The sequence below is a fragment of the Patella vulgata genome, chromosome 1 (assembly GCF_932274485.2).
Source record: "Patella vulgata chromosome 1, xgPatVulg1.2, whole genome shotgun sequence".
In the NCBI taxonomy this organism is placed as follows: Eukaryota; Metazoa; Mollusca; class Gastropoda; family Patellidae; genus Patella; species Patella vulgata.
In genome coordinates, this window is record NC_065879.2 from 15,958,549 (window position 1) to 15,983,757 (window position 25,209).

The 25,209-nt window shown below is 37.5% G+C and overlaps 3 protein-coding genes across 4 annotated transcripts; 1 reads left to right on the plus strand and 2 right to left on the minus strand.

The window, feature by feature from the left end:
- Positions 1 to 634: 634 nt before the first annotated feature.
- Positions 635 to 3,538, plus strand: LOC126819567 (E3 ubiquitin-protein ligase TRIM56-like). The gene has a single exon (XM_050547707.2). The coding sequence runs from the start codon at positions 994 to 996 to the stop codon at positions 2,470 to 2,472; it is 1,479 nt and encodes a 492-aa protein (XP_050403664.1). The 5' UTR covers positions 635 to 993; the 3' UTR covers positions 2,473 to 3,538.
- A 3,831-nt stretch (positions 3,539 to 7,369) lies between these two features.
- Positions 7,370 to 12,321, minus strand: LOC126819556 (regucalcin). Of its 2 annotated transcripts, XM_050547695.1 has the most exons (6): positions 12,212 to 12,321; positions 11,291 to 11,469; positions 10,456 to 10,635; positions 9,041 to 9,256; positions 8,203 to 8,346; positions 7,370 to 7,655 (listed from the first exon to the last, which is right to left on the minus strand). In XM_050547695.1, exons 2-6 carry the CDS (start codon positions 11,451 to 11,453, stop codon positions 7,468 to 7,470), a joined length of 891 nt encoding a protein of 296 aa, XP_050403652.1. In that variant the 5' UTR covers positions 11,454 to 11,469; positions 12,212 to 12,321; the 3' UTR covers positions 7,370 to 7,467. The 2 variants fall into 2 exon arrangements, with proteins under 2 accessions (XP_050403652.1, XP_050403662.1); XM_050547705.1 differs by lacking the exon at positions 7,370 to 7,655 and having other exon boundaries at positions 8,195 to 8,346.
- LOC126812054 (uncharacterized) lies at positions 12,237 to 17,984 on the minus strand. Its single transcript, XM_050538230.1, has 4 exons — positions 17,897 to 17,984; positions 17,068 to 17,157; positions 16,054 to 16,592; positions 12,237 to 12,257 (listed from the first exon to the last, which is right to left on the minus strand). The coding sequence occupies exons 1-4, from the start codon at positions 17,982 to 17,984 to the stop codon at positions 12,237 to 12,239; spliced, it is 738 nt and encodes a 245-aa protein (XP_050394187.1).
- Positions 17,985 to 25,209: the final 7,225 nt, after the last annotated feature.

Here is a 25,209-nt window from a genome sequence, read left to right on the forward strand (position 1 = left end):
TCATTTCTGCTATCCACTACAATCGACGCAGCCAGGATGTTGGCAAAACAATTGTACAAAATGATTGGATGACGTTTGTTTTCTCAACCAATCAATATCCCTGTTATGAACATTTTCCCTGACCTGATTTAAACCGTGAAATGCACGTGCGGTGTACTGATATCATTTACCTGAGTAGAAATAAGCGTTTGCGATGAGATAATTGGGGGGGGGGGCTCTAAATGGGAAACTTTGAGTGGAGATCTCCCCGGCTTCGCCTCGGAGCCCCACTCAAAAAAGAGACGGCGTATCAACCCATACACCTTGAAAACAAGGTATATAACTATTACTTACAGAATAAAGGATATTACTGTGTGTTTTAGTGTTTTCTACACCAACCCCTACATAACAATACAAGGGACATTATCTTTGGACCATATTGTTATGTACTAGTGTAAGTTGGTGATGTGTAGCTAGTTCTATCAACCCTATAGCCAGTGTTATTATCAAACTATTCAACATTGTCACAATACAACTCCTTAACAACGCAATACCCGTAATGTGTTAATAGACGATCTATAATAATAGTGTTATGTTTATAAAGACTACACACAAGCAAGTCACGTGATTACATTTCGCTTCAATATGGGCTTATTGGAAGTAGGCGTTTCTACGAATATGTATCAACAAAGTTTAGCTCTGTGTATAAAGATATTTCGCACACATAGTAATAGTTCTAAGAATATAAGCGTCCAGTTTAACAGGTAATGTTCTCTGCTTCATAAGTAACTATTAGCAGCAAGGACTATTAGGTATCGCGTTTAGGTGTTTTTCAGGGTATATTTGTAAGAGGTGGCTATAAATATACTTAGCCAGATAAGATAAATGTTTCCGTGATTAGAGAAGATTTTAACTGTGTAAGTTTGACGTTACAGTATTCATGTGATTGATGATTTTAACTCTATGACATTTATGTGTCGCTTGACATTGTAAGTCGTAATTCTTACAATAAAGATGGCTACTGTCGACCCAGACAAATCAGTATGCAGTATTTGTTTAAACGACTTTAAACAACCTAAAATAATCGATTGTGATCATACATTCTGCTTTACTTGTCTAGAAGATTATACCAACAAAGTCTCCAGTAACAATCGGTTCCCCTGCCCCCTGTGCCGCCATGATGTTCACATTCCTGAAGGTGGCTTAGGCGAATTTAAGTCTAATTTAGATATTGATATCGAACAAGAGTTGGTGAGTGATATTTGTACGGAAGAAATTCCGCCATGCGATGTTTGTAAAACTGGCGTTAATTCCGAGTTCAAGTGTGAGGATTGTGAACAATATTTGTGTAGTTCTTGTAGAAAAATGCATGATGCGCTTAGAATATGTCACAATCACGTACTAGTTCCCGTCGCAGAAACCTTGGAGATACACCGGGAAAGAAATCGTAAAACTATCCCTGCTCCTAGAGATGTTTGTCCCGATCACCGAAATAAAGACGTACGATGTTATTGTAAAGATTGTTCAACAGCTGTTTGTTCTGACTGTTTTGTCACAAACCACAGTTCGCACGAATTTGTTGATCTTCTTGCGAAAGACATTGACATTCAAACCAGAGATGAGCTTAAAAGTTTACAAGCCGATATAGAAACTCAAATTGGTCAATTTGAACGTTTTTGCGAAACGCTGACCAAAGTTAAAACAGATATCGACAACTCGGCGAAAACGTCATGTGAAGCTGTCGACAAACAAGTGGAGCGAATCTGTTCCGACGCAAAAGAAGTTGGCGAGGAGATAAAAGTCAAGATTCAGAAGTCACGTGATGAGGAGATAGATAGAACGGACAAACTTATGGGAGAGATGGAAGTATTAATTGAAGATTTAAAAGCCAGTGTTAAATGTACCGTAGATGTTATAGAAGATAAATCTATTGTCCAGGTTTTAAACAAAATACCACAAGTTAAACTAGAAAAAGAAGACAGTGGTTTACGAACGTTAGATATTCCCGATGTAAAATACGCGTGGTTTGAACAATCTGTGATTGATAAAACCCTTTTAAGGAAACAACTCGGAACTTTAGAGAATCGAATCGGACCGACGTTTATAACACGTTTTAACTTTGACGATGTTAATCTACAAAACGGGGAGAATTTATATAGTGAATATCATTATATTCAAGGCCTACCATGGTCTATTCCTGTCAGGAAGCATGATGATGGCGGATCATATCTGTCTATATTTCTGATACTGAACAAACTCGCGGAATCAAAGGTAGATCAGTGTAATGCCAAATGCGTCATATCGCTTTTAAATATGGCTGATAAAAGTCTATGCAACGAAAGGACAGACAGTAAGGTCCACCAGTTTATGAATTTTAACGATGGCCTTGGTTGGAGTAAGTTTATTTGCTGGTCAGAAATCTCGATTCAAAGCAGAGGCTTTATCGACAGAAACAACAATTTTTTTGTCAGTTCAACCGTTCAAATTGTTTAGAAAATTATTGTTTAAATTTCTTTATTTATAACCCCTATATGTATAAATCGTGTACACAGCACAAAAATGACATGTCCAGCTCTACTTCGTCAGGGTAGCAAATAAGGAAAGTCTACCTTGTCGTTCGTATGAGATTTAGATTTACTCGAGGTCATTCCGTGAACGTAAAGGCACCATTAGGAGTTGGAAATCGACGAGGGGTATAGGTTCAAACGGCGCTTTCCAAGCAAAATACCCTCCCGGGCATTGAACACATATACATCGAAGTTAATATTATTATGTTCACCTCAGAATTATTAGTGACGAGATTAGCTTTTAAGTGGTATCAAATCCTCAAGTCCTTAAGCTTACTGCATGGATCGTGACGTAGAAGTAGAACTTGGTGTTATTTCTTGTATAATTAGGCGTCTAGGGGAGTCTAATGGAATGGGGCTTATCAAGACAAGAAATTATGATATACGCCCTACAACATATCTTGCTGTGTTATAATAATATTACACAATTTCGTAGATGTGACAATCCGTAAAATCCAGAATGAAACGGACCTTGTATAGGTCATTCAAAGTCATATAAATCCGTGTGTGTCTTTCCAGGATAAAAGAAATATCTCAGACATGTATGTATTCGTTGACAGCGTTGGGATTTCACACATCCTTTCCTGTAAGTAACAAGTTAATAAAGCATATTAGACATGAATCGCAAATATCTTCAATTTATCAAACCCATCTATAAGCAGTAAACAATTTGGTCCAATGTTACGGCACGACATTCTACGAGTCAGGTGATCTCAATAAAACGTCTTCAAAATCTATGGAAGTTTATTGCAGCCATTTCATAATCTCGGGGTCGAGCAGTCGAGGGCGAGGTAGCGAGAGTGGTAGACCGCAAGGATCTCACCCCGAGAACACGAGATTCCTTTAGAAGGCTTATTGGTACCAACATTCGGCATGATTTTAGCGATAACCGATTAATATTCATGGATGATTGATATACATATTTAGACGTACCCTTTCAAACAGTTCAGTCGCACAAATTATTAATGTATATATTTTGCTTGAAAGAAAGTTATTTTAACAGCTACAAAAGAAATTGTGTTCATTATTTTTGAATGCAAGATGATGCTGATTTCATATGATATACGAATTCCAAAACACGCTGATATAAATATTATATCACTTGAATTCTTCAGAAAAGTAGGGGATATTGAAATGCAAATACCTATGCAGGATGTGATATGATAAATAGTCATGGACTGGACACTTGACATGCTTTGAGAGTATGTTCACAGACGAAGAACTTATCGCCCCAACAGAACCACTGAGCTGAAGGTGCAACACGCAAGAATGCCATACACGTGGGAGGGATTCATTGTCAAATTTGACACTTCAAGTAAGGGTTGATGAAAACTGCCGCGTGCTGGTTTATCCTATCCATGTTTGCTTTCCTATCGGTTCTTGCATAAGATTTACTGTTTAGCGTATCTTTGCTTTAGTGTGTTACGTTTAATTTGCAATGAGACGTCTTCAAAATGAAAGTCTACTTGCTATTGGCATGCTTCAAATTGGTTCTACACAGCGAGCAGTAGCCAACATGCTTAATGTGTCACAGTCTGTGATCAGCAGACTGTGGAACCGGTACCAACAAACACACAATGTTGATGTTAGACCTCGTTCAGGTCGTCCTAGAGCCACTACACACGCCCAGGATCGATACATTCGTACACAGGTCCTGCGAAATCGAGGACAAACGGCCAATCAGCTTTCTGTAAACTTGTACCATGAATGCGAGTTGCACCCCAAACGATTAGAAATCGGCTACATGCCGCCCATTTGCATGCGCGACGAGGGCGTGTTGTGCCTACATTAACTCGCCAGCAATGGCAAACAGGCGTCAATGGTGTAGACAGCGTAGAAATAAGGGTAATCGTCGATGGGCGCGTGTAATGTTCTCAGATGAGTCCAGATTTACCCTGGATTTCACCGAGAGGCGTGCTCGCGTTGGGAGGCGTGTAAATGAGCGCCATGCTAACGCTAAAGCCAGACAGCATGACAGATTCGGTCGTGGGTCTTATATGTTGTGGGGAGGAATCACCATGACTGGCAGAACGGACGTGCATATTGATCAAGGAAGGGTCACTGGCGTGTACTACCGTGACCACATCCTGGCATCGATAGTTCTGCCCTTTGCTCAACGTGCAGGTCGACGTTTCATCTTTCAAGATGATAATGCCCGTGCCCACCGCGCACGAGAATGACTACCTCCAGCGTCACAATATTGTCCATAATAATATGCCTTGGCCAGTTCTGACCTTTCCCCTATAGAGCATGTCTGGGACATGATCGGGAGACGTGTTCGTCGACGTCAACGACAACACCGCAAGAATTGGCCATGGCACTGCAAGGGAGTGGGTCAGATTGCCCCAAATCGTGATTGGACGGTTGATTAGGAGCATGCCACGACGAATTGCTGAATGTCTGAGGATTGGTGGAGCAATTACTCATTATTAAGACAAAAATCAAAAACGTCCATTTTCACTTTTGACAGTGTATCTCTTTGCGAATGAAATGGGGCCGTCATATAAGCCGCCCATATGAACTGTATATGTTCATATGTAGGCAATTGGCCTGTTATTAACATACACTGGTTACATCTAATAAAAACAGCAGTGCATTTCCGCAGTTTTGTATTGTTTCTGAATATCCCCTACTTTTTTGAAGAGTATATTATATGATATACGAATACAAACCAAGCTTGTGTGAATATTTCACAGCTTGATGTCTATTGTTGCTATAACATTGTTATATTTTTTATTTCTATTAAATCACGGCAAGCACACTGCCTCGGTTTTCTTAAAATGGCGTAACAGGTTAACACCGGTGAATATAACAATACACCATATAAGTCACTTAAGTCATGTTCGCATGCACACCATTTAGTAATGTATGTAAATATTCCCATATGCAGTGGCGGACTGGGTCTCAAATATTGGTTGCCAGGAGACAAAGGGGGCTCAGCCACCAATACAATTCTATCATTTAATTTTTAAAATAAATAAATTAAATTGTCAAAAAATATGTAAGTGGAAACAAAAAGATGTAATTAGAATTTCCCCAATTTTGTTTTATTTAGTAATTACAGTTCGCATGTACTGTAAATATAGCTGGCGGTACACAGTAGAATACAGTAGTAAATTAGCCGTTAATGAGATATATCCTGTTTGGACTATCTAGCTGTTGTAGCCTAGCCTATTGTTTATAGGCTTGCTAACAATCTGGCCAGTCCGCCACAGTCCATATGCATTTATGGACATGTGTGTAATTGTCCATTCGGTTTTGCATTCCGAAATAGACAGTCTTATATCATACCACCATAAAACCATAATAGTCCAGTTAAAGTACTGAAAGACCCACCACAAATTCCTTTAGATGGTTTTTGGTACCATCTTGTAGATGAACTTTCCCTGCAAACCCTACTTAAAATCCACCCTAGTGTTTTTGGGAGTTATCAACATGTCAATTTACCTTTCAAAATGCCATGAATTCCCCCGATAAACTTCGTCAAGACGTGAATATCGACAACATCACACTTTTTTCCCTCCCGGGAAACCACATATTCCTACATATGTCTTGGGGGCTAAGTGGTAAGACGCTGGCCGCTAGTCTAAAGGACGGGTGTTCGATCCCTGCTTTGGCCGAGAAAGTTTATCCAGATTTTCCGGCGTGGTCCCCCCTTGTCAGTGATGCAGGACGGGCATTCTGAACATCCGAGACACGCTACCTGCGGAGAAGTATCTCAGACACAGTCAATAGCCATGATATCCATGGTCATGACATTGACGTCAATGGATCATGAGGTCAACATTGTAAACAATAGGTTTATCTTCAGCATTGTGTCCGTTGCACCCATAAAGACTATAATAATTCGTACAGTCCCAACATGTTTTCTTATCTTCCAATGATTTTTCACAAAAATAATATCTACAACTCATAGAATTGACGTTGTCTTGAATGACAGCGTCTGCGAGGGTTGTTCATAGAGGCCCCCTTATTGCACTATTTTGTGAGTCGGTCGGGTCTATTTCAGATATACACAATCAATTCTTTTGATGTTTTTAGCGTTGGGCTTGACTAATAGTTAATATGTTTCAGTTCTAAAACAAATATTTTAAACTTTAACGCAAATTTAGAAAATAGCCAAATTCTGGCTGGGATTACTGAGCACAATGGCCATTCACTGTATACGTGCGAAAAAAAGCTAGCCACTAATTAATTTTCGTACGTTAGTTACATACGGCAGGACGGGATGAAAAACTGAGGTCCCGTGTACACATTGGCGTGCACTTAAAAGATCCCTTGACAGTTGAAATTCGATATAAGAGTAGGTCATATTGCCGCTGTTCGGGCAAAATATCCCTCATAGCACACTGCATGACCTATGCCCGTCTTCGGAGCAGAACAATAGAACGTTAAACCCCATTTCATTTCATTTATTAATATCGCGGTATCCATCGCGCTATTGACCCTATACGGAAGATTTCCGTCACCGTAGCTACAGTATCATGTGCCATCTATACAATATGCCACCATTTTAAATGATATGATATCATTGTGATTTTAGTACCCAGCCGTGGTGTTATTTTATTGCTTCTTATTTTTGGTAGCACGATTAATGTGCATTCGGCTTTATAGTAGGCAATATGGCAATATATGACAACGTAATCATCGGTGCTGTCATTGCAATGTAGCATCGGGATAACAAATATTGTAGAAATAGCCATTATAATTCAAAACGACTGAAACAGGTATGTTTTATATTAATTTTATAACAACATTAGATTTATTGGTAGAAATAACAAAATCATATATCTTAATGAATTTATTTAATTGCACAAAATACATGAATTTATGACATGAACTTATTCATAGATATATTAAAAGCAGCTATTTTTAATGTCGTCATCTTTTTTTAAAAAATATATCATCCATCCATATATGTTTATCCCCAATATGTCTCAGCACGGGTTCCGCTTGTTCCAAGACCCGTAACTCTAAACACTGATCCAGCTAACTCGTCAGTAAGTCCACGTTTAGCGGATGTGACGTAAAGCTCGTCAAAATTCTTACCGCCCCAACAACAGGAAGTGATCAGACTTGTTGGTAAATCAATTCTGGAAATCTCTTGACCTGAAATGAAAAAAAAATATTTTCAGGACATAACTGAAAGGCATAGAAACATACCCAAGTCTAAAACAGACCTATCCTATGTTTCCCAATATGTTACAGAGAGAGAGAGGGAGACAGGAGGAGGGAGGGGGGGGTACCGTCCACTTGACACAAACTAGGTCATTTAGATAATTCGCTTGCGCGTATGGGTCTTTAGCAGTGGGAGGAAACCGGAGGACCCAGATAAAACCCACGAGATTGGACAGACGACCCTACTTCTCCTTGTCACGTACAACCGGGGAATCGAAACCACGCCAGTTGTCGGCAAGGAAGATAAAAAGTAATTATGATCACACTGTTCAACTGAGTATTTGTGATGGTAAATAATGATCACTACCCTAGTAATATTGGTAGTCGTGGTATAATTTCCACTTTACTAATACATTTGTATTCATATCCTGGGGACCAATGATAAGTTCCTCCCCATTTTAAAATAATGGAGGCTACGATATAGCATATACCGCTCAAGTTAGGCAATATTTTTGATCGAAGCTATATAATCACTTACCAGTCTCTTGGTCGAACCGGATAACACAACTTCCACCAAAAAACGCACACCATATTTTACCGTCAACATCTGACGTCATACCATCGGGATTACCCAGGGTTTTAAAGTTTTCCTGTGGGAACTTGATTAACTCTTGTTTATTTGCTTGTTTTAGAAATAAAAATAAATAGTCTTAATCTCGAGTAGATATTATGGTACAATAATTGTATATATATGCAATAATTCAAAGGACGTCACACTCCCTGTGTAGAGGTTTGCCACGGTGTCCGATTTGGTTTAATGATTAAGGCGCATGTACACTAAGCAAGAAGACCCAGTGTTCTTCGAGGTTTTTTTTATGTGTTATTTCATTCAGTTACTTCATGGCGTTTCAACAATTTATTCAGTTTGATTATTTAACATTTAGTTATAAAAGCAAAATCAATATTTCATGCTTGATAATCCCCTCCTTTGTGTGTGAAACGGTGCAGGCAAGAGTTGGGATGATCTAGTGGTCTAGAATGTCGCGCTTTGAACTCTAGCTGGCCAGTTACCTCTGGCTTGCGCTTTGGTTTTTATCCCTGGTGTGAGCGTATTTCGCTTGGAAATAGGTGTCTCTTTTCATCCACGTGGGTTTACTCCGAGTACTCCGGTTTCCTCACATAGGAAATGACGCCTGCACATGCGTTAAGTGGCCATGGTGATATTAACGGTAATCAGTTTTCTGCGTTCTCATAGTTCCCTTGTTCAAGACTCGGAGAAAACCCACGCGGTTTGACAGGTTTGACTTAATGACAGACCCTATGATTTAAAGAACACACGCCAGACAGGCCCTTCGGCCAGTCACATCTATACTTACCCAAAGTTCCATCAGTCAGATTATAATCAAAGGAATATATAATTCTAGGAGTTGAATCAATATAATACATTTTGGTGTTATTATTGGTCCACGTCATACCATTAGATATGGTTATTTTATCCAAATGTTGTTTAATGTTCTGCTTTGTATCTAGACTGTACAAAAACGCGGATTCCGGTTTGAACACGGTCGGTGAGAGTTTCGGACCAACTGTTCCTGAAAAACAAAATTGGCGGCGGTGACAAAGACTCGTCAGGTGACACTAACTGCATAGATTTATTTAACGCCCACCCCACGAAATGTTGACAGGTACAGGCGATACATTGATACATTATATTTAAAGAAATGTATCAGAATTATCAAATACGGACGTGTCTATATTGTTGTATCGAACAGATACCATCAAGCAAAATAAACACGTGCGTATGGCATCAAGGGAATAGGGGGACACCACACAAATTTGCGATTGTCGGATTTACCTTGGATCACCATACGTTGCAAAATTATACAAATGGCCTGGTTCACGCAAAAGCCCTCTGTTGATTTATATATTAATAATCCCAATAGAACGATTGGATATCACGTAAATATGTTACCTAAAATTAGTTTGACGGATCTGATCAAAGTCTTTGCAATTAAAAAAAAACAAAATCTTTTCAATCAATATAAATAAACATTAATTTCAATTAACATAAATAAACATTAATTTCAATTAATAAAAATAAACATTAATTTCAATTAATAAAAATAAACATTAATTTTATTTAATATAAATAAGCATTATTTTCAATTAATATAAACATTACTTTCAATTAATATAAATAAACACTACCTTCAATTAATATAAATAAACATTAATTTTAATTAATATAAATAAACATTAATTTTAATTAATATAAATAAACATTAATTTCAATTAACATTAATAAACATTACTTTCAATTAATATAAATAAACATTAATTTTAATTAATATAAATAAACATTAATTTTAATTAATATAAATAAACATTTATTTTAATTAATATAAATAAACATTAATTACATAATATATTATGTCACTAAAATCTTTTAAGTGCTTAGGGCATCTATAGGTCTTAATCCAGCCCTGGTGGTGGCCATTTTGTCAGTCTGGGGCCTGGTAATTCTTTCATTTATCTAGTAATGTCATTTTCGTCCTTGGTTATTAGTTTTGATTGTCCAAGCCTTTTTATTATTGGTCCAGTGAAGAATGATTCCAGTACCTGAATCTTAGTCTAGGTGTATTTAAAAGTTTGTCATTGGTCGACTCCATATCATTCTGCCAATCAAAACTCCTGATAGGGAAAATTTCTCGAGTACAAATTAAATATACAAACTGTTAAGATGTATTGAGTAAACAGTATGATATTAACAAGAAGGAATATTAACACATACCTGCCCATAACCGCCCAGAAGCGTCACATTTTCCGTCGTTAAATTTGCCACCTTCTGGCACTTCCACTGTAGCTAATGTTGTTAGATTACCCGACACCCAATCAAGATGGGAGATATTTACACCAGTGCCTACCACATAACCTCCACATTTTCTTGGTACCACTAGTGATACATGTTCACCTATATGAGGATGAAAAAATAAATATTGGCGATTAAAGCGACAACTGGACGGTAGCATGACGTTTCAGTCCCTCGACCTCTCTGATTTCACACAAAGAACGGTTTATTGATAAATAAAAAATGGACTGGATAAAGGCAAATATGTAATCCCTGGTCCATACTTAGTCGGAGTATGGCTCACGTTAAAACTGGAGGATCAAGGGTTTAATCATGGTGTTTTCAGAAAACTTCGGATTTTCAAGACGAGTTTCCCTCTGTCAGTAGTGCGGGACAAAGGGTCTGGTAACTAGTTTCCCCCGGTCAGCAGTGCTAAAAAGTGAACAAAAACCACAATGCTAAATGGGCGAATGGCAAGGGAAGGGAAGACTATTATTAACAATATAACTTTTGCTCTATGTTCGTGGTTAACCAGCGAAGGAATTAAGTGTGTCCTATGTCCATATGCCATATACAGTGTGCTATGAGGGTAATGTAGTCTCGGACAGCGGTGTTTCGGTCTAATGTTCATCGAGTTCCAACTTCTAAGATACAGTTTTACATGCACGCCAACGTCTACACCGAATCTCGGGTCATAGTCTCACCCGAACGACTAACCACTCGAACTAATTACATTATTTTAACCTAAATGGAAACTATGTTAACCAGAAGTTCTTACCGATATGTCGCTTTTCCTCTATTTTATTAAACGTGTTATAACGATGCACATTGCCAGCTAGCAAGTCCACGAAAAGCAATGTCTGGGTTAGCTCGTCCCAATGAGGCGCTTCTCCAATAGTTGTTGTAGCGTTCTTACTTAGGGTTTCTACTTTGTACGACATCTTGCATCAGTAAATCCTGAAATTATAGAAATTTAGAGTGTATCACAATCAAAATTATTGAAATAAAATTGAACTGTGCGTTAGCCCGAAATGACCTAGTTTGTGTCCAGTGGACTTTAAACTCCATTTCGCTCTCTCCTAATTGTTAGTTTTATCGTCCCAGCCAAGATTCATCCCCGGGCGACTGGAAGTGTAACTTGATATGATATTGGTTATTCCAGGAACGCGGTAATAGTCAGTCGATGTTGCATGCGGAACAAGATACTGTCACGATTGGGTTAATCCTTTCATGAATTCAACGTTACATTCCAAATTTTAATAACGGTAGCTTCTAAGCGTTCACTGGGTTTTTAGAAAAAGGGGACATACGTTACCTCTAGAACGAATGGTTGCGGAAAATCGATAGGGTCCCTTCATTCTTTTCACAGATGTTTTTATTCGAATTCGGACAAAACTCTTTATGTAGCCTATGTAGCCTAAAGGCAATTGAGAGAGAGAGAGAGAGAGAGAGAGAGAGAGGGAGAGATTTTAACGTATACTTGACTAACTTGTCAAGTCATAGTGGGTGGAGCTTTTCGGTTTGATATTGAATACTTACAACCATTACACAAAATAATGGATACACATTGTGCTTACTCTTTTCAGAATTGCCGCCAACATTAACGACTCATTTCCTGACACAACAAGATCACATATTTAACAATTGTGTGTGTGGTAATTTCCTTATTGTAATTCATAGACAATATTATATCACTTACCTGTTCAACCTGACCGTAATGTTCGTTACACAGTTATTATACTTATCTTAAACATACATTGATAAATAAACAGATAGATAACACGTTGATAAACACATATTGTATGGTTATAATCTCTATCTATATGGATTTATGTGGTCTATATATTTTTTGGGGGATCACGTGGCTAAGTGGGTAAGACGTTGGTTCGCTAGCCTGGAAGTCGGGTGTTCGATCCCTGCATTGGCCGAGAAAGTTCATTCAGATTTTCCGGCGTGGTTCCCCCTTGTCAGTGATGCAGGGCGGAGGGCCTGACAAGGACAGCTGTCTAGTCCTTCGGATGAGACGAAAAACCGTGTATACACTTGAATGCACGTAAAAGATCCCTTGGCAGTTGGAATTCGATATAAGAGTAGGCGATAGTGCCGCTGTCCGGGCAAAATTTCCCTCATAGCACACTGTATGGCGTATGCCCGTCTTCATTAGCCCAGCATAGGAGCAGAACAGTAGGACGTTAAACCCCATTTCATTTCATTTCATTTAGGTCTATATATTCAATATGTGGTCGAGCAGTCTGGCGAGGGACAACGTATAGTCGTTCGGAAGATACGAAAAACCGTGGTCCCGTGTACACATTGGCGTGCATGTAGAATATCCCTTGGCTGTTCGAATTCGATATGAGAGTAAGCTGTAGCGCCGCTGTCCAGGCAAACTGTTCCACATAGCACACTGTATGAAGTATGCCCGCCTTCATTAGCCCAGTCGCGACAGAACATTAGGACGTCAAACCCTATTTCATTTTGTGGCCGAGTAGTGCATCGGGTTGTCATGCATCGTAAACTATCCCACTATTGGTTTGTTTACGAACCTGCAGTGCAAATCGGCGACCCATCTTTCTTTCTGTAAACTTGCAGTCAAATACCTCGAGATAGCGGGGTACATATTAAAGTCTCGATGAGTCATTTGTATTTTAGCTAAAACATCAATTTTATCACAGCTTAATTCACGATTTCCGTAATCTTGCAGTCAAATACATAGAGTGTATTTTTTGCATGCTTGTGGCGAGAATTTTCAACGTTCGGATCTCGTCCACCACACGTCAGCTCATCAGCCCTATATCGTCAAAGTTACAAAGTAAAGAAATCGTAGATAATTGTAGACCTTGAACAGTAATAATAAAAGCCAGGGTGCCACCTATTAATTAATTTATCTTTGATTAATGCAACGAGCAATCAAGCTGATCTATATTGTGTTTAAACAGAACATACAAGTTTCATCCTTGAGCCTCAGTATTCGTTCTTTTAGACCAACCATTCTAGCTCATTTTAGGGGTTTTCCTACCACAAATGGAACAAGAAACGATTCCGCACGGTGTCTAATCTCCATTTCTCTTTTTACACCTTTTGCATGGCGATGATTTTTGGTGACTTTTTGGTGTTGAACCGAAGAATTATTCATGATTTTGAGGCGAAAAGATACGACAGATAAGATGTTGGTTACGTTGAGAGAGGGCAAAATGGGTTTAACGTCCACTCGACACAGGTCATTTGGGACTAACACATGGTTCAATTTTATTTCAATAATTCGCTTGCGCGTAAGTGTCTTTATCAGTGGGAGGAAACCCACGAGGTTGGACAGGCGATTCTACTCCCTATCACGTACAACATAGGAATCGAAACCACGCCACTTGACTGAATGACATACCTTATGATACAGCGCGCACGTGCTAACCATTCGTCCATCCAATCCCCCTGGTTAAGTTGAAATGTTGGGCGGACAATTGCTTGTTTCCTGGTATGCTACTTTCCGTCAGTGTATTACAATATTTCAATGGTGAACCTCATACATGCTTTTGAGCAAGAGGTTGACACATGTTGCCCCATCTGTGGTAGAAAGCATTCAACCCCACGGAAATGTTGGGAAGAGTTAAAGCCTGTCAAAGAGACGAGAGAGAGAGAGAGAGAGAGAAAGAGAGAGAGAAATGGGGTTTAACGTCCACTCGACACAAACTAGGTCATTTCGGAACTAACATATGGTTTAATTTTATTTCAATGATTCGCTTGCGCGTAGGGATCTTTAACAGTGGGAGGAAACCGGAGGACCCGGAGAAAACCCACGAGGTTGGACAGGCGACCCTACTCCTTGTCACGTACAACCGGGGATTCGAAACCACGCCAGTCGACTCAATGACAGACTTTATGATACAGCGCGCGCACGCTAACCATTCAGCCATCCACCCCCCTGTCAAAGAGACGAAAATTAACATTAGAGTCAATGAGGACATTACTGGTGTCGAAAACACCAAGGTCCCGCGGCGTGTACATCTTGGCAGTTGGAATTCAATGAAACGGGCATACGCCATACAGTTTGCTATGGAGGAAATTTCGAATTCCAACTGTCAAGGGTTCTTTTAAATATACGAATTTAAAACACGGCATCGGAACATGAAGTGGGGTTTAACGTACGTCATACTGTTCTTCTCAGACTGGATAAGTAATGAAATGAAATGAAATGGAGTTTAACGTCCTACTGTTCTGCTCCTAACCTGGGCTAATGAAGACGGGCATACGCCATACAGTGTGCAATGAGGGAAATTTTGCCCGGACAGCGGCACTACGGCCTACTCTTATATCGAATTCCAACTGCCAAGGGATCTTTTACGTGCACGCCAATGTGTACACGGGACCTCGGTTTTTCGTCCCATCCGAACGACTAGACAGCTTTCCTTGTCAGCCCCTCCGTCCTGCATCACTGACAAGGGAGAACCACGCCGGAAAATCTGGATGAACTTTCTCGGCCAATGCAGGGATCGAACACCCGACCTCCAGGCTAGCGAGCTAGCGAGCTAGCGTCTTACCCACTTAGCCACGTGATCCCCCTGGATAAGTAAAGTAATAAACAAGATATGTGTATAAATAATTTATTAGATGTATTAACTTAAAATATAAATTTAACCAAAAATAAAATCTGCATTAATTATATAAAAAATACTTCATATAAATACAAGCTTATATCAATAAAAATACAAATCTGGTCGTAAATGACAGGATTCGGCACAGTTTGTAAAATAATTACATTTAAAAATTCATATTAAAATATTTTCTGTAATATTAACCTACACAAAATAACAATCAAAATTCATCAATGTTAAAACCAATATATCACAGATTAAATTAGATCGAAAATGCGTTGGATCTGCGAGAAACTAGTCGATGAAAATCGACAATCCATCAATAATTTGAAATTAAGGTTAAACAAGATACACTGTACCGAGATATGCAAAGTAAGAAGTAAACATTGTGATTACACATTGCCAAAGTTTCGCCGTTGACTACGTTTCAACATGAGGACAAATAAACCGTTGAAATTTCAATGACATTATCAAAACACATCTGGGCGAGATGACTCGATTCGTAGACTAGGACAATAGACGAGATGTAACATCACACTGATCAGCAGTAAATATTCGCAAGACCGTAAAACAAATACAATACGAAATTATGTCAAAATTCGGCCAATCGTAACTTAGCTACCCAACATGCCAACATCCTAAATGTATACATATTAAAATATAAAATAAACATAATCTAATACAGAGTTGGAAGGCATGGTAATGTGCATGTTGAAAAATGGCATATGTCATTGCTTATTCAGTTTCCATAAAGACACAATAAATGAGAACAAATATGTAGAAAGGTTACTCTGTCATGGATATCTTCCTTCTCAGCGGAACAAGTACTTTCCATTATTATGCGAAAATAATACAAAGCCTGTTAAAGACAGTACATAACTATTGTACCTATCATAGTAAATATACCACATAAAATAAGTTCTCTCTCAGTAAACATCGACTTAAAGCTAACTCTATTCCGTTTAGCGAAGTTATAAAGTTCATATATACACAAAACCACGTGTAGTACATCTGGAATCATCAGACCAATATTCCTGGCATTCTGGAAACTCTTCCCAGTTTTAAGAATGACGTGCTCAATAAACTGATTTGAACAGCTAACGGCTATGTGCATACTATTAATAGTAATAATCAACAGAATTTTCCATGAGGCTATTTGATTCTTTGTGTCACAAAGATTCAGCACCAGAACGGTGACGAGGATTTCCGTCAACATAAAATAGAAATGGTTGTAGAAATATAGATAAAAACTTTCGTTATAATAACTCAGAAAAGACCACCAGCTGTAATAATGTGGATAAATGTTCGCTAGGTATAACACAAACATTGTCATTCTTACATTTCCCATTTTAAATAGTTTATATAAATATTTTATACTTTCGTACGTCATTAACACAAATAACACTGTGAAGATCCAGATTTTAAACGTCTCCTGCGTAGCATTGAAATATAAATGTTTGTATCTCGAGTTTCCTGGTTTTTCATAGCTTCCTGTAATAATAATGTAACATAACTTATATTACAAATAAAAAATTTCGATATTTAATTAAATGTAATGCTTCCCGTAAAACTAATGTAACATAACTTATATTACAAATACAAAAATTCGATATGTAATGTAATGCTTCCTGTAAAAATAATGTAACATAACGTATATTACAAATAAAAAAATTCGATATGTAATGTATTGTAATGTAATGTAATAAGACCCTGCTTTGTGAAATTTTTTGTTAATATTCGTGATTAAGAGGCAGGATGATAACAACATTAAGAGGTGGTTACGGTGATATTTTGTACATCTCATAATTACAATGGTCAATCTCGTACACACTTTGGGGTGTTCAACCCCACAGGTTGCTCAATCTGTGGGAGAGTATGTAGAGTACGGAAGACCAAAGTGACAAGAATAAATATTAAACTTTTGGTGGCTTGCGTCCTAATCAATTGTTAATGTTATGTCCCTTACCTCTCATAACCGTATCAAAACAAGAACATCTGCAGCTATCTCTATTAATAGGTGTCTTATCTGGTACCCAAATCATTTGATGAAAAATACCTAGAAAAAATGTAGAAGAATTAAATCTTAGCGATTTTACTGACATTAGCCTATAGGAGTGAATAACCAAATCATGTTTAGCAGATTATAAGACTATTGAAAAGAAGTGGGGATTCCTTGGGCTGCTCCAGCCCACAAACATTTTCCCGAGGCCCCATGTTGGCTCGCTACGCTGAGAGCCCACTCCACAATATCGTCGGGCCTGCATTTGGGTGAACACTCCGAATAACGGGTCGGTTTGAATATCAAGGACCAGCCTTCATATAATGATTATATACAAATGTGTGTGTGTGGGGGGGGGGCAATGGTTAGCGCGTACGCGTTATAGCATAAGGTCTATCATTGAGTCAACTGGCGCGGTTTCGATTTCCCGGTTGTACGTGATAAGAAGTAGGGTCTCTTGTTCAACCTCGTGGGTTTTTTCCGGCTTCCTCCTCCTTCTAAAGACAAATTATTGAAATGAAATTGAACCATATGTAGGTCCCAAAATGACTTAGTATGTTTCGAGTGAACGGTGCCCCCCCCCCCCTCTCTCTCTCTCTCTCTACACAACCAAAATAAATAATAGATCATTCCCCACCCGTTACTACAATAGCTTTTGGGTAGCTTTGTGATTGGACTTTACGGTTTATCTGCTTTAGTTACATTTGTTTCCCAAAAAGTCTTAGCTTGGAACTGGTTGGGATTTATTTATTTTTTTCTTTTATTCCAAAAAAAAAGAAGATAAATACATACTAACCTATGTGAAGAAATGGTAAAAATATGAGTAGACCAGATCCTAGTAAAAAAGCCCGTGTTTTGTGTAGCAGTTTACTATCTGGGGACATTATGCCGTAGTTGGTAAGATGTTTGTGTATAAAACGAGTAAGCACCATCCTTGATTAACCTCGTACTCGGGATCTGAAATGAATGATGGATGAATGAGTAAGGCACCGAGTACATAAGGCTATCGTTTATTCTTATGCAAATCAGTATAACTAATACAATAAACAGCACAGGTATAAATTATCTAACCAAAATACTGTAGATTCTGAAACAAATACTAACTTTATGAATTTCTCTAAATTACCCGACGAGGAGACTATGTAGATAATTCAGTATTCATGTACAATATACACTGTATGAGAGTGACAAATTTCCGTCTGTATTTCGCCTTCCCTGACTTCTGGACTAAACCCTCAACCACGACTGACTCGCCTGATAAGTTTCTTTACAAACATTTGTCTGCGAATGTTAACCCCAACGAACGTTAACCCTCACGAATAAACGATGTACAGTAAATAAATTAACATGGTAACCTAACAATCAACAACAACAAAACGATTGCTTCATTAACACAGCGTTCATAATGATTGGAATACAACATCACTTAATCACTTAAAGACAGATTATGTAAGATTTAGATAAAGAACTAGCCGTTCTTGCTATAATAGTTCAATAATGCAAAATGAATATGTTGAAAATTCCATTCAGATTACTTTATTCTGAGCGAAGTTATCAATATAGTTTTGACAAGATGTGTGCATTGATTGTTTATTATCGTATTATCGTGCTGGTTATTCGAGGCTTAACAACAACAAAACAATTATTTCAGACATTGTTCAGAATGACTGGAATAAAATATCACAGAATCACTTCAAGATAGATAATGTAAGATTTAGGTAAATAACTGTCCGCTCTTGCTATAATATAAATAATGCAAAATGAATAATGTTTGTAGTTTTGACAAGATGTGTGAATTGATTGTTTATTATCGTAACTTCGGTGCTGATTTTTCGAGGCTTAGGCTCGCTTCTGCATTTTAAAATTAATTCACTAAATGACCTAATCTACTTATAATCGGGTCCAACCAATGGCATCGATAATTGATTATGATCTTGTCATGTTAATAAATGTCTAATTAAAAGATTATATAACATTTAAGCCCTATAAAGAAAGAGCTGCAATAGACCGATTTGGCTCTTGAATAATGTCTCATTAATCTCAATTCTGGATAACACACAGCAGATAAACAAATAAATGCAGTGGGTTTAACTTCCTATTGTTCTGCATAGTATAAACGGTTACATCTCACTGTGCCCACTTTTGATTAATCCAATTAAGGTCTAATTAGGATTAGTGTATTAAGCGGATTAGGATTAGGTGTTATAGGTAATTAGATGGAAAAAAAACAAATATTGAAAGTGACTAAATATTCAGTCTTATAATTGGTGAGATGAACTTAGTCCATGAAGAATACAAATTCCGAGTGAAGAATAGGAAGGCAGAACGAGTATACTGGAGATGTTGTATAAAAGGTGCTAATGTGATGTATGATATATCCATGTATGTTATATTTTTATTAAATATATATAAAACATCGAAAAATAAAAAAGAAATTACATAAAATATTTGGGTTTTTTTTCCATCTAATTACCTATAACACCTAATCCTAATCCGCTTAATCCACTAATCCTAATTAGACCTTAATTGGATTAATCAAAAGTGGGCACAGTGAGGACACACCGTATAAACAATTGAGAGGATTACATAGAGAATCTCCTACTCGTCTTTTTTGATATCAAAAAATATCAACACAAGTTGATAAAGTAACAAAAAACAAGGCTCTGTCGAGTTATTTTTTTTACTTTATCAACGAGTGTTGATATTTTTTGATATCAAAAAAAGACGAGTAGGAGATTTTATTTATCACTCAATCATTTCTTACGTGCACAAATAAATAAATATAATTGTTTGCTATAGATTTCACTTTTACTGAACCTGATTACATTACGGCGTAGTGATATATCATTTTTGACAGCCATTCAACCATTGCAAAGTCCTTTATGTTGACCCAGTGTTTCTATCAAAGTCAATTAAATAAAACTAATTGATTTTTAATAAAAAAAATAAGGAGTTACTTTCAATAAAAGATGAACTGTTCTTATGAAATAAATCACACAAGCGATATCTACTGTAGAATGTATTATTGGGTGATAAAGTTAATTACGACCATCACAGAAAATAGCTGCCGCGGTAAAAAACAAAACAAACAAAAAATATCAGTGACATTTGCAGATGCAATTGCAGATGACATATTCGTCAGACGGGCAGTTACCCTTGACTGAAATTGATCCGTTAGACGAAGGCTGACATCGAAACAGTCGGGTTTCTTTTTGAATATCTCTGTGTTATTTTCTGGGTCCAGTAAACAATGCTTAATCTGATTTACAGCCTGTCTAAGCGAACCGTGTATTGTATAGATCTTTCAAATTGTTCACTTCCAATCAACGTGAAATGTGAGATCCGAATTCGTTCACCCCTAATCAATGTCATGACGTGTAAACGTGGATAAGTGGCACGGATCAGTTATATTTCACAGACATTCAAAATGACAAACGCTCAACACCAAATAATACAATTAACGAAAACCGATCTAAACGAAAAATTATGGCTTATGGAATATACAAAGTATATTTCGTATTTGGTGAAATTATAAAAGTTTTGCCATGTTAAATAATTGTTGTGTTGTGATTGTTGACATTAGTGATTTATTCAGGTTGACTTGTTGTTACAGCAACTATAACCCAATATTGGTTTAGTTTTATCAATGAAATCGCATTTCACAACAATCGATTATCCGCTCCGTTCAGAAATTTACATTTTATTCGTTCCGTTCAGAAATCTATATTTTATGTATTTCGTTCAGAAATTAAGCTTTTATCGGTTCCGGTCAGTATGTGTGTCGTTCAGTGAATACAACATTCCATAATAAAACTAGTGATGTCGAAAACTTGAAATTTAATAGGGTTTAAAGGACCTAAGTCCGTAACTCAAAATCCTCCAAAATCTTCGACATCGAAAACACGAATTATTGGTCAATTTAAATCAACATTGATGATGTAAACTTACCGGGAAAAGATGAGCTTCTGATATCCGATATTTAAGATAAAATAATTTTTTTAACATTGGTACACGAATCGTGTACCATAATGCGCTTCAGCCCCAGTTGTATTGAGAGACTCGAGGGACGAGGCTAGACACATTGCACCAAATCAAATGGAGTTATGTAGACTAGAATAACTAGACGCTAGAAATTTGCACTCGATTGAGATTGCTGACTTATTTCGCCGAACATAACTGATTTGAAATTGGAGTAAAAACGGAAACCATTAAATGTAAATCAGTTTATATACATTCATATTACAGTATTATATGCGTTGCGACCCACTTTTGTGAATTTCTAGGTCCCAAATGTTAGCGATTTAGCTCCTTTAACGTACTGCTTTACACAAACAGGGTATCGGCTCTTCATCATACTTAAACATTCACAGGTTCTTTTACTTGGAGTTTTCTTCCCGACCCAGAGCCACGATGGCAAAATGGGCGAGACGCTGGCTCGCTAGTCTGAGGTTTCGGGTTCGCTCCCGGGGTTGACCGAGAAATTTCATCGGGATTTTCCGTATCAGTGAGCTGGCTCCTTTCCTACAAAGCCACCACGACGCCCTCATCAGAAGAAGAGAAATAGCGTTTCAGAATGACGTTGTTTTAATGTCTTTAAATAAATCCTTCTACGTACATAAATATTATCAACTAAATATAATCATAGATTATAAAAATAATCACGTCTAAATTCTTAAAAAATGATAGAATTCTTTAAAGGTGATAATTGGCTACTTCTAGACTATAATTAGTTAGAAACAAGTCTTTGATATCCATAAAATGATCGCAAGGTATATTCGAAAGACATTGCCAATAATGCCCATTTAAAATTAAATATTTGTTTGAAAGACTAACATGGCACCATTTCCTGCTAAAATATTATAATTATTGGGTTGATAAAGTACCACGTGATAATGGAAATGAAATGAAATAGGGTTTAACGTCCTACTGTTCTGCTCCGAACTGGGCTAATGAAGACGGGCATAAGCTTTACAGTGTGCTATGAGGGAAATTTTGCCAGGACAGCGGCACTACAGCCTACTCTTATATCGAATTCCAGTTGTCAAGGGATCTTTTACGTGCACGCAAATGTGTAAACGGGGCCTCGGTTTTTCGTCCCATCCGAACGACTAGACAGCTGTCCTGGTCAGGACCTTCGGACTGCACCACTGACATGGAGAAACCACGCCGGAAAAACCCGATGAACTTTCTCGGTCAACACCAGGAGCGAACCCGCAACCTCCAGGCTAGCGAGCCAGCATCCTTGTCAGGTACTCCGTCCTGCATCACTGATAAGGAGAAACCACGCCGGAAAATCTAGATGAACTTTCTCGGCCAAGGCAGGGATCGAACACCCAACCTCCAGGTTAGCGAGCCAGCGTCTTACCCACCTAGCCCCCGTGACCCCCACGTGACATTGGACATGAAATGGTGAAAATCAAGACGCTGGAGACGCCATTAAAGCTTCTTGCTGCAAATATTTTGAAAATCGAATAACTTTTTAATAATAATTAAACTACCTCTTACCTTAATTCTAAAAATACCCACGAGTTCGACAGGGTATATTCGTACTATTATGAAGGGCCTGTCTCTTGGCGGTTTAACATCTGCACCCAAAATAGATATATCAAAGAAAAGTGTAATATGCCACTGTTGTAAGATCTTTATCAATGGAGAGCAATAAAAAACAAACCCATAGAATGGTGGACGTCCTATCTTTCACACAAAGTGACAACCACGTGACCAAGTAATTTTTAATTAGCTAATGTGGCCATAATCATGTTTGAATAGATTTAAAGGTGTTCATAAATACCTAATTAGTTAAAGCATTCGCTTATCATTATCATTAATTAACCGCACCATTCAATAAGATCACTAATGACTGTATTAAGATATAGTCATTAATTCTTGAGGGTTGAATTACATAACAAATGATCATGAACTGACAAGGTTTAACATCCTACTTTTCTGCACCAACCTGTGTCATGCAGATGAACATACGCAATGAAGTGTGCTTTGAAGACTATTTTGTCCTGACAACGATCTAGTTTTATTTCGAATTCCAACGGTGAATTTTTCTTTAACGTGCACGTCCAAGTGTACACAGGGCCTGGATTATCGTCCCATTCGAACGAGGAGACGCTGTTGCATGGGGAAACCATGTTAAAAGATCTTTCTCGGCCAACACATTGAGCCTACTTTATACCGAATCTGGATTCTCATCTTTATCAGAGCGACGCCATGCTCATAAATTAATTATGTTTTATGAAGTTTTAAATAATATAGCCCATTTGGTTCATTCTGGAATTATTCTTGCCGTCTTATTCCGCCAATTACCTCTCCTAAGAACCCTTACAACTTCCGTAATTCCGGCCACATTACACGAATTAAATGTAAAACTAATATTTATAAAACCTCTTTTTCGTCTTCTACTATAAAAACGTTATATAATTTAGATAATGACTTACAAAGGTTTCATCTGTCTTTAAAACTAAACTGTATCCAACCTTATTCCCCCAAACTAAAGAAATGTTTTTCTATGGCCAATTTCAAATTATCCACTGTAAACTGCGGAACGATAAACCAAAGTTCCTTATGCATATTTATGACAATCCTCAATATGACTGTGACCTCGACCTTGAACTGAACTCTTTTTTACTCCACCGTGACACTGTCCGAATTACGCCAACTCCGATATTTTCAAAACTGTTTACAAAATATTAAACTTACGAAATGTTTTACTCAGTAAAATACAACCGTGTGACAAGGAATTCATGAATTCGTTTATTTTAATCATTTTTTTAAAATTATGTAACACTTTCTTAGTGATAACAGAGGTTAGTTTAATAAATATATGGTTTATTTACATCGGAACAGAATACAATACATCTACATAACTACAACAGCAATACAGGTACTTAGAATATATACAGGAACTCATCAAGACGGTACATAAATATGTTAACTCTACCATTCCGCCTCTCTGCCAAGGCAGCGGTTGAACTCGGGTGAGTCCATACACTCGTCCAACCCTCCCGGCTCCTCTCTCTTAACTGTCAATGAACTCCTCAATATATACCCTTGCACACATGGTCATACATGCAATTGTCTCTTTTATCTCGTCACGGCATGCCTGCTGACCAATGCATATTCCTTTGAAGTAAAGCGGAGCGTGTGCAAAGACCACACGTAGTTTGTAAAGAACATACTGAATCAATTAGATGTTTAATAAACTCGTGCTTAACAGAAGTTTATATAGAGGTGAAAGTCAAAAATCATATATTGTTAAAACTAGCAGAGTTCATTAAGTTATATGTACCTAAATGATACTGTTCAATTTGGTGAGAAATATAAATCACTTTGTCACAATTACTTATCTACTTATTTATGTTATAACTAAAATACTGTAATTTTTAAAAATAACTTATCTACTTATTTGTACCATAACTAAAATACTGTAATATTTTTTTTAAATTACCTATCTAAAATACTGTAATTTATCTTAAATTACTTACTTACTTATTTGTACCATAACTAAAATACTGTTATTTTTTTTATTTGTACTATAACTAAAATACTGTATAACCAAACCAGAAGGAAACAATTTCTTATTAATGTATCCTTGCCTTTATATTGTACAATATTTTCGGAACCTACTTGTTAGCCAGCCACCGCGACTCACCGAAATCCACAACTCCTTCATACGAAAATATATTAATTAACGCCCGAGGTACGAATTACACAATACATCCTCGAAACCAGGAAAACAATAAATTATCCAAACTCGGGGTTAAGCATCCTACAAATTTAAAACAAGCACGAGCGTACTATGGACCAGGTACTGACCATGATATCTTTGAGAATATGATTCATATAGTTCCACCTTATTTTGGTACATATAGAATTCGAAACGATTATGCCAATTGTCATGTCAATCGGACTTGAATTGAAGAAGCCTTAGGCTTTTTCGAAGAGCGTGACCCCAAGAAGAAGAACAAGATGAGTAGCGGTTCGCGACCAGCGCCCCGCCGAAAGAAGCTAGCAAGTCATTTATAAAGGACATGCTTTATGTGATGTACTATAAGGGGAATCTTGCCCGGACAACGACACTGCGGCCTACTCTTACTTCGA

Bases quoted from the DNA above. Each gene is read 5' to 3' on its own strand.
- LOC126819567 (XM_050547707.2), top strand. From the start codon at position 994: ATGGCTACTGTCGACCCAGACAAATCAGTATGCAGTATTTGTTTAAAC.
- LOC126819556 (XM_050547695.1), bottom strand. From the start codon at position 11,453: ATGTCGTACAAAGTAGAAACCCTAAGTAAGAACGCTACAACAACTATT. The intron at 10,636-11,290 runs GTAAGAACTTCT...ATCCTCATATAG, and splicing joins AGAGGAAAAGCGACATATCG to GTGAACATGTATCACTAGTG. The intron at 8,347-9,040 runs GTAAGTATAGAT...TTCTAAAACAAG, and splicing joins TCTGACTGATGGAACTTTGG to CAAATAAACAAGAGTTAATC.
- LOC126812054 (XM_050538230.1), bottom strand. From the start codon at position 17,984: ATGTCCCCAGATAGTAAACTGCTACACAAAACACGGGCTTTTTTACTA. The intron at 17,158-17,896 runs GTTAGTATGTAT...CATTTTTTCTAG, and splicing joins TTTACCATTTCTTCACATAG to GTATTTTTCATCAAATGATT. The intron at 12,258-16,053 runs GTTAGCTTTAAG...TGTATGTTTAAG, and splicing joins ACTTCGCTAAACGGAATAGA to ATAAGTATAATAACTGTGTA.